Raw genomic sequence first — 9,954 nt, forward strand, 5'->3', positions numbered from 1 at the left:
GCTTCTTGTGTACCCATTCTTAGTGCGCTTTGTTGCCATCATGTCTGAAATTGGGGAGGTTATTGTCGAAAAAGATAATAGTAACAATGGGGGAAACTTTGATGCTTTTGATAATCCACATGAAGAATCTACTATTCTTCACACTAAAACGTTTCGGATTGGTAGCGGTAATATTATTGGAAAAGGAGTTATTCAAGATTTCTTTACTTGTGTTGGTGCTTTGCCCACTATGGGAGGGTCTATTCTTCATAGAACCAGTAGTCTTGCGGATGCTATATCTTTGCTCATAGTTGAACTTGAAAGACAATTTATGCACATGCACCCTTGCATACAAAGGATTTTTCTAGAATTTTCCAATATTGAGCATTCTTCTGTTAAGCGTGCAGCTACTATCTTTTTAGCACATGAGTTTAGATTTATAATGAAAGAGGCTAATGAAATTTTTGTGCATTATAGGGTGGATGCTGGCCGTCCTCCCATAGAAGCTATCCTTTTTAATCAAGAAGACATAATGCGTTTACGATCTTTAGATCATGTTGCTTATAATGAAAACCTTAGAAAAAGGGTTCCTACCGATGTTCTAGTTGATAGAATCTCTGAACTTAATGATAATTTTGCTATTCAGAATAATGGGTTAGGATTTCCTCTTGAACATAGGCTCATGACTTTTTGCCAAAAGAATGCTTATAATGATGAATTGGTTGTGCAATATGAGGGGCCAAAGGAGGAACTAATACCTCCCGAGCTTGATCTTGGGGACTTTTGTCCCATTAAATTTAGCCCTTTTGATTATTTTTGCTTGCCACAAAGAAAGCTTGCTGCTGAACGTAGGGAGTATGAGATGAGTTTTCGCGATTTGCCCTATCATTATTATGACAATACCTAGATCCATTCTTGTTTTTATGCCTAGCTAGGGGCGTTAAACGATAGCGCTTGTTGGGAGGCAACCCAATTTTATTTTTGTTCCTTGCTTTTTGTTCCTGGTTAGTAATAAATAATTCATCTAGCCTCTGTTTAGATGTGGTTTTATGTTTTAATTAGTGTTTATGCCAAGTAGAACCAATAGGATCTTCTTGGGTGATAGTTGTTTGATCTTGTTGAAAAAGACAGAAACTTTGCGCTCACCAATATAATTGTTAAAATTCACCAGAACGTGGTAAAATACCAATTCTTTTTGCAGTAGATCAATATACAAATTATCCAGGTTATCCTAGTTTTTCAGAATTGTTGGAGTTCCAGAAGTATTCGAACAATTCAGATTACTACAGACTGTTCTGTTTTTGACAGATTCTGTTTTTCGTGTGTTGTTTGCTTATTTTGATGAATCTATGGCTAGTATCAGGGGGTATGAACCGTAGAGAAGTTGGAATACAGTAGGTTTAACACCAATTTAAAACAATACATAGGCTAGCCAACTCGCTCCCAGAATGCTCCCTCGATCAGTTCCTTCGCTGGCCGTTCGATCAGGGTTGACCAAGTCTTTTTTCGCGTCTTGCCCGTCCGATCGTCGCTAGAATTCAACCCTGTGGTTTTTACCGAGCGGTGGATCGTGGCCAGGGATGAAATGTGGGCCGGCGCTGTATCCACTTGCATCGAAACGGCTGGGTGTTGCTTCCTCCGGTGCGCGGGTGCGAGGCAGCCGCTCGTGCCGCGTGCGCGCGAGAAACCTGCGTCCCTGCGCTGTGTATTCTTCTGTTACCCTCTCGCTGGCTGGTGCTATAGCTGCAAGTGGGTCTCGCTGACGCATGGCCCCGCGCGTCAGCTTCCTGGTGTCTTTTACCCGTGTGCGCGTTGCCCGTTTCGCCTGCTGACCTCATGATTCGGCCGGCCCGGCGCATGGAGAGTGGGCGAGCGGAGTGGGCGAGTGGTCTCGTCGAACGGCAGCGCCATGCCGCGTCGTTTTCGGGATGTAGTGCCGCTTCTTTTATCCCTAGGTCATCGATCACCATCTTCTGTGCCGTCGTTGGTCGCTGCTGCTTGGGTCCCGCGTTCGCTGGTCCCGCGCGTCACTGGGCTTAAGTGCTTGCGTGCGTTTGCTTTGACCCGTCGCCGATCTGTGCACGGCTGGGCGGGATGGGTGGTGGCTCTGCTTGGGTTGGTGGTTCGGCTGGATTCGCTCGGGCGTTCGTGTGCTCTGTCGCGTGCTGCTGATTGTGGGACAGGCGGTGGGACGAAGCCACTGGTCCGTTGCTCATTTGTTTATTACTATACGTATACTTGCACGTGGCCTCGCTGGTGGCCTGTTACTGTGCCCTACGCGTGGGCGGGGCCAATGGACGTGCGTGGGGTGCTGCGTGGGTACGCGTGACGCCCCGCGTGACCGACGTGTGCGTCGGCGGTGCGCATTCTGGCGGGTGCCCTCTGTGGGGTCGTTGCAGCCTATGACAGTGGGCTCTGGAACCCCTGGGCCCGGCAGGCAGGGCGCGTGTCGATGCATGTGTGGTGGGTTCCCATGCGCCTCTGTGAGAATTGTCCCTGCCATTGCTGTGGCCGGGGGGGCTTTTCTCTCCGGTTTTCCCCTTTCCTCCTTCTATCCCTCATTTCCTCCACGCCGCTTCGTTCGCTCACTTTCGTCCACGCTTCCAGGCTGCCGCGTCCTCTCCTATTCGCCTGCCTTCATCCAGTTCAGCCAGCTTACGTTGCGGTTCTCGCCATGGCCGCGCGTTCCTCCATGGGTGGTGTTGGTTGAGGTTCATCTTCTTATCCTTTCCCTGTTCGTTTCTACCGTTCCTTCTCCTGTTTACTGACTTGCTTTGCTTGTCTTTGCTCCATTGGTGCGCAGTTTGCTGCCGATTTTCCCGTTGGCTCTTGCGTGGGAGCGTGCGCCATTACGTTCTTGCTGTCCAGGTTAGTGCTTGTCTCTTCTGCCTCTGTGTGGACATATGCCTTTGAGGTGTTTGTTGAAATGGTTGGGTGCTGCTCGATAGGATGGTTGCCTGCTACCGTGTGCTCTGCTTTGCCATTTTCGCGTTCTGTCATTTGTGCATGTGCATGCTTCATGCTGTTCGTCGGCGGCTAATATGAGTATAGTTTGTGTTTTAGGTTGTTTTCAGGTTGGTCGGTTGTTCGTCCACGTTCGCTTGCTGGCTGCTCTTCCTGTTGTGCTTCGTCATTCTGGTAATGTGCTTCTCTTTTGCATGTTTGTCTCTATTTCTGGATTGTCGAGAGATGCATTGCTTAGTGATAGCCCGAAAGACTAGGTCCGAGAAGATGTCGTGCTTAGTCCATTTTGTTTGGCTGCTGCCTCTGCAGTGGCCCTGAAGGTTTATACTTCTTGTGTTTTTACTTTTCTTGAAAAAACACGGTGGTTGAGGTTGATTGATGGTCCTTCGCTTCCTGCATGTCTACATTTTGATTGCTCAGTGATTAAAAGCTGCTATAGATGTAGTGGATGGTGTTTTGTCATGCTAAGTGATGTTGTTTCCTTTGGTTAAAAGAAGAATTGTTCTGGTGCCATTGTGTGGCTCTGCACTTGTTTAGTACCTTTGATGGAATATATATGTGCTCTGTGACTTGCTGTGTTCTAATGGTTATGTCTGCATTTATTTTGTAGGTTGGAAAAGCTGATGTGTTTCTGAATCTGCGACCTACTGCTGCTCCTCAAGGTTTGCTCTCCTTTTCCATTGCATGTCAGTTACCTGTGGGTTCAGATGTATTTACTTGTCTGTGCATGTTATCATGGTTGTTGATGTACTGATAATCTCGCTATTCCGGATCTGCTCCGGGGGTCGTGTTATTTTTCAGTTTTTTTATAATTTCGTTGCGTGTGAGCAGGATGTGTACTCTTATTTCAACTGTTATACCCATTTTGGAAGCCGTGGTGGCTCGGTGTTCTTTGCCGGCACTTTTGTATTTGTGTGAGGTCACGGAGGATGGGTCCGTTCTTGCTGGGGTAGAACTGGAGCTTCCAGGGGATAGTTCTGCTCCGGTTCCATGACGAGAATTTTTTTGGAGCTCAGCCTGGTGTGGTTTTGTCCATGCTTATGAATAGGCTGCTCTCCAGGCCATAAGTTTTTTGCAGCGTCTATACGGGTTTGTGGTTCGAGACTATAATTATGACTGTATGATGGCCTATAGGAGCTCCCTTCGTTCTTCCATAACGGTTGCAGTCTCTGTCATTCGGCGTGTTGGTCACTTGGACAGAGAGCTATTGCGCTTGCATCGTACGTCTGCGGAGACGGAGATAAATCCAGATGTTGGCCCTGTTCTGGTCTAGTTTGACTGGGGTCTACTATGCTCTCAGATGCTTTCCTCTCTTCAATCTCTTTAGCTATCTTTTCTGGGCTTCCTATTTGGGCCTGCGTGCCTGCTTTGTACTGAATTGGTTCATTCCTCTGATGCAATAAAGTCCTTGGGCTTTCTATATGGCTCTTACAGTGTCTTCTTTCTGCGTTTTGCAAGACTGAAAAGAATAGTCTTCTTCTTCGGATTCAGTGCTCTTCCCACGTGCCCAAATAATAAATATGTTACTTGTTTATTGATTCTTCCTCGGCTGGGTCTCTGGTCTTTGGACCGCCCCCTTCTCTTATAGAGAAAAAACTAGCACAGGCTATAGAGGACCCTGTTCCTTTTGGGCTTCTGGTTCTTCATGGGCTTTTGGGAAGGTGTTTCTGGGGCCACGAACTTTAGAGAATCTTGTTCGTTTGGGCTTATAGTTTCCCATGGGCTCTTGGGAAGGTGTTTCGTGGACTTGCTCTCTCTCTCTCTCTTGTTTTTTTTCCTGCTCAGATTTGTTTGATGGCCTTTTCCTTCTCCCTATGTATTTTAAAAAAGGCTTACAGTCTACTTTTGGGATGCCTCTCCCTTTCATTTAAAAAAAATAGTTCCATGCCCTTTATAGAGCCTTGTCTTTTGAATTTTGTTCCTGGGTCTAGGTGTATGCCTTTTTGCTGTTTAATGCGCCTGATTAGATTGCCTTTCTTTGTGTTACGTTCCTGTTGCAGTGTGTTATGGTTGTTCTGTTCTTCATGTCGTTCCTGTGAGTCATGCCTCAGCGCCGTTTTGTTCGTCGTAAGGCCAGTTCAAGCACCAGTCAACCACCTCCGCGCCGTGTTGTTCGACGAAGGCTGTCTTTCTGTGACTCACCGTTGCCCTACATATCCTCAGGCCTACCTAAAAGAAAATGTATGGGGTGCCCTTTTAAAATAGGTCCTTTTCCTTTATGCGTGTGCCTCCTGCACTCTCTCGATTCCTCTTCGTACATGTGGCAGGCCCTTTATTTTTTTTAGATGATGGTTTCTTCCCCGTTCTTAGTCCAGAAATTACGTCCCGTAATAGAAAGAGATGCAGGGTGGTTGTTGATAGACTTAGGGGGAAGGGGCCTACCATTGGATCACCCTTAAGTGTTGACTGGGTTGGATTCACGGCTGAGGAGTCTGAGATGTTGAAAGGTATGCTGAGTGCCGATATGCCTAGAAACTATTGTATGATGCATTGCTGATTACTGAGTCAAGATAAATTTGCAGCTGGGTACCGAAAGAGATCTTTCTACGGTGGCCCAGACTACAAATGTACCAACTGTGGTGCAGTCTTCTGGTTCGAGGAGAGGGTGAGATCGGAATCCGCTATTACGCTAAGGCGGGTGGTTTACAACAAATGTTGCAAGGGTGGTAAGGTGTATATTACACCTTTTAAAAAGCCACCCTTGTTTCTCTCTGAGTTGCTGAGATACAATGGTCCCTCACGTAGCAGAGAGTTTATAAAAAAAACGTCAGTACAACTGCCTCTTTGCATTTACTTCCATGGGAACTATTGTTGACCGTTCTGTAAATGATGGTAATGGTCCAAATATATACAAAATAAATGGGCAGGTTTGTCATCGAATGGGATCTCTTATGCCTAAGGAAGGAATACCCCTAAGTATGCCAAACTCTATATATATGATACCTAGAATGAGGTGCAAAACAGGATTCAGGCTTTAGAAAAGGGTGAAAAGAGTGATGGTGGTTTAGATGAATCTATTGTTGATGGCTTGATGCATATGCTTGATACACACAATTCTTATGTCAAAACGTTTAGATCAGCTAGAGAAATACTAGCAGGCAATAAGCATGCAGAGATAGCCATTCGTTTAGTGCCCCTGGAGAATATGATGGCCCACAGTTTAGCCTTCCTACAACTGATGAGCTAGCGTCTTTAATGTTTGGTGAGTTCACGGTGGAGGCTTCTTGTCGTGACATAATAATACACGGTAGAGATGACAATCTGCAGCAAATATCTTCTTTGCAAACTTCATATATGCCTTTCCAGTATCCTCTTCTCTTCCCCTATGCAGAACGTGGGTTTCAGCTCGGGCTTAAATATATTGGTTCAGACCCTTTAGATACTAGCAAAAGAACCAGGCTCACTATGCAGGACTATTATTCCTATTGTCTCCACTATAGACCAGAGCAGCATAATCCATACCTTTGTTGTGGTTTGCTTTCCTCGCAGGGCATTGTAGATGCACGCGCTTGCATAGACGAGTGGAGGCTGCATTTCATCATGAAGGCTAATAATGATCTTAGAGCAGAGAACTTGCAAGGAGTCACTGATGCTGTTGGAAAAGGGCAGACAGATGCAAGTTCTCTTGGCAAGAAAAACATACTTCCATCCTCTTTTACCGGTGGCCGGCGTTATATGATTGAGAACTTCCAGGACGCAATAGCTATTTCACGTGTCTTTGGCCCACCAGACCTTTTCACCACCTTTACCTGTAATCCCAAGTGGCCTGAGATAACAGAAGCCCTATGTTCTGAGCCTGGCCAGATGCCTTCAGACAGGGCGGATCTTCCAGTCAGGGTTTATCACATGAAGCTCAATGACTATATTCATGATATTAAGAGTGGGGAGGCCTTTGGTCCTGTCGTAGCGGGTAAAACATGCTTTGCGATTCCTCTCATCTCTTTTCTTCTATTCTTTTCCACCTCAGCTCATGATTGTTTTTTATCCCTTTGTTCACAGTACTGCACACTGTGGAGTTCCAGAAAAGAGGTCTTCCTCATGCCCATATCCTGATCTGGCTTGATAGGAAAAAACGGGAGGTTAGTCCTCTTTAATTGACTCTTTTATATCGGCTTCCATCCCTGATCCTGTTGCGGATCCTCTTGGATACGTTCTTGTTTCTGAACACATGATGCACGGCCCTTGCGGGGAAGATGGTGTTAAATGTCCTTGCATGAAAAATGGATTTTGTTCAAAAAAATTCCTAAGTCATTTCAGCTTGAGACCTCTCTAGATGATAGTGGATTCCCTGTGTGTAGTCGCCCAGACAACGGCCGTTTTATAGCTAAAAAAGGTCAGGCTTGATAATAGGCATGTTGTTCCTTATAATCTGCTCATACTAAAAAAATACCAAGCGCATATTAACGTTGAGTGGTGCAATAAAACCCATGTCATCAAGTATCTTTATAAGTATGTTACAAAGGGTCCTGATTTTTCAAAAACTTTGTTTGAAAGCATCAAAAACAAGCATGGTATTGAGATTGATGAGATCATGGAATATAGACAATGCCGTTACATATGTGATAAAGATGGTTGCTGGAGGATATATGGCTTTGATATACACATTAAGATGCCTTCTGTTGAAAGATTGTCTGTTCATTTATTAAATAAACACATGGTGCGTTTCAATGTTAAAGCAAACCTGAAGTCAGTTGCTGACAATGAGTGGCTACAGAGAACAATGTTAACCGAGTGGTTTGTAGCTAATAGATGCCATGCAAATGCTAGGTCTCTTACTTATTGTGACTTCCCAACCAAATGGACTTGGCTAGCAAGCAAAAAACAATGGATTCCTAAGACCTCGAGCTATAGGATTGGTAGAATTTATTCTGTTCACCCTACAACTGGAGAACTTTTCTATCTTAGAATGCTCTTGATGGTTGTCAAAGGTGCCATGTCTTACACGGATGTTAGAACTTATAATGGGATTGTGTATGAAACCTTTAAGGAGGCATGTGCTGCTAGGGGCTTGCTTGGAGATGATCTTGAATGGTATAGTGCGTTTGATGAGGCTTTAACCTGGGGTATGGGAGATCAGCTGCGCAGGCTTTTTGTTACAATCCTTGTTCATTGTGGTGTTAATGATGAAAATGCTTTCTTCGAAAAATATTGGTCACACTTAGCTGAGGATATTAAGTACAATATCAAGCGCTCTTTTCGTGATGATAATCATGTTGTACCTCCTAATGAGCTGAGAGACATCTTGCTTGATAAGTTGACAGTTCTATTTAGTAAAAATGGTTCTAATATTCTAGACCACAGGCTGCCATTAAAGACTACATATGATGATAACTCTGATGACAATGACATGATAACTGATGAACTATCTGCTGATCCTAAAAGTGAACTACTAAAGGCAGAAACCATACACAACCAATTAAATCCAGATCAACTCCTAGCTTATAAGAATATTATCGACAGAGTTGTGTCTGGAAAAACTAGCTTTTTCTTTGTTTCTGGATATGGTGGAACTGGGAAAACTTTTCTCTGGAGTTCCATAATTTCTTATCTTAGAGGTAAAGAAAGGATTGTTCTCACAGTTGCATCTTCTGGGGTTGCAGCACTTCTTTTTCCTGGAGGTAGGACTGCTCATTCTAGGTTTAAAATACCAATCAGTCTAGATGACAATGGAACATGTGATATAAAAAGATCTAGCAAATTAGCAGAGATGATCGAATCAGCCTCCCTAATAATATGGGATGAGGCTTTAATGACGCATCGTAGATGCTTTGAGGCTTTGGATCATAGCTTACGTGATATTCTGTCTGCCGACGATCCTTCTATAGCTGACATGCCTTTTGGTGGTAAGGTTATGGTTCTGGGTGGCGATTTGAGACAGATTTTACCAGTCATTGAGGGTGGGACTCGCTCACAGGTTATAAATGCTGCTATAACAAATTCACCTCTATGGCATTTTATAGAAGTTCTACATCTTAACGTGAACATGCGTTTGCCTATGCAAACAACTGATCCTGTTTTACAAGCTGAGATAGCTTCTTTTGCTGGTCGGATCTTGAGTATTGGTGATGGTACAGCGCCTTGTGTTACTAGACAAGGGGAGTGTGAGCCAAGTTGGGTAACAATTCCTGATGATATGTTGATCCATTCTGAGGATAATAGAATAGGCGCTATTGTTAATGTTGTATACACAAACTTTGCTAAAAATTGTTCTAATCGAAAGTACTTGTGCCAAAGGGCTATCTTAACAACAACAAATGATCTAGCTCAAGAAGTGTGACGCCCCCGATTCAACCATACACTAATCATGCACGCAAATGTGTACGATCAAGATCAGGGACTCACGGGAAGATATCACAACACAACTCTACGACATAAATAAGTCATACAAGCATCATAATACAAGCCAGGGGACTCGAGGGCTCGAATATAAGTGCTCGGTCATAGACGAGTCAGCGGAAGCAACAATATCTGAGTACAGACATAAGTTAAACAAGTCTGCCTTAAGAAGGCTAGCACAAACTGGGATACAGATCGAAAGGGGCGCAGCCCTCCTGGCTGGGATCCTCCTAACTACTCCTGGTCGTCGTCAGCGGGCTGCACGTAGTAGTAGGCACCTCCGGTGTAGTAGGAGCCGTCGTCGACGGTGGCGTCTGGCTCCTGGGCTCCAGCATCTGGTTGCGACAACCAGGTAGAAAGGAAAGGGGGAAAAGAGGGAGAAAAGCAACCGTGAGTACTCATCCAAAGTACTCGCAAGCAAGGAGCTACACTACATATGCATGGGTATATGTGTAAAGGGCCATATCGGTGGACTCAACTGCAGAATGCCAGAATAAGAGGGAGATAGCTAATCCTGTCAAAGACTACGCTTCAGGCCACCTCCATCTTGCAGCATGTAGAAGAGAGTAGATGGTAAGTTCACCAAGTAGCATCGCATAGCATAAACCAACCCGGCGATCCCCTCCTCGTCGCCCTGTTAGAGAGCGATCACCGGGTTATATCTGACACTTGGAA

At 44.8% G+C, this 9,954-nt stretch overlaps 1 protein-coding gene across 1 annotated transcript; it reads left to right on the forward strand.

The window, feature by feature from the left end:
- Positions 1-2,272: 2,272 nt before the first annotated feature.
- LOC141026027 (uncharacterized) lies at positions 2,273-9,220 on the forward strand. The gene is made up of 10 exons (XM_073501976.1): positions 2,273-2,298; positions 3,054-3,117; positions 3,554-3,605; positions 3,775-3,779; positions 4,944-4,978; positions 5,254-5,390; positions 5,466-5,548; positions 6,433-6,853; positions 6,943-7,022; positions 7,931-9,220. Exons 1-10 carry the CDS (start codon positions 2,273-2,275, stop codon positions 9,218-9,220), a joined length of 2,193 nt encoding a protein of 730 aa, XP_073358077.1.
- Positions 9,221-9,954: the final 734 nt, after the last annotated feature.

This window comes from Aegilops tauschii, chromosome 6, assembly GCF_002575655.3.
Source record: "Aegilops tauschii subsp. strangulata cultivar AL8/78 chromosome 6, Aet v6.0, whole genome shotgun sequence".
Lineage (NCBI taxonomy): Eukaryota > Viridiplantae > Streptophyta > Magnoliopsida > Poales > Poaceae > Aegilops > Aegilops tauschii.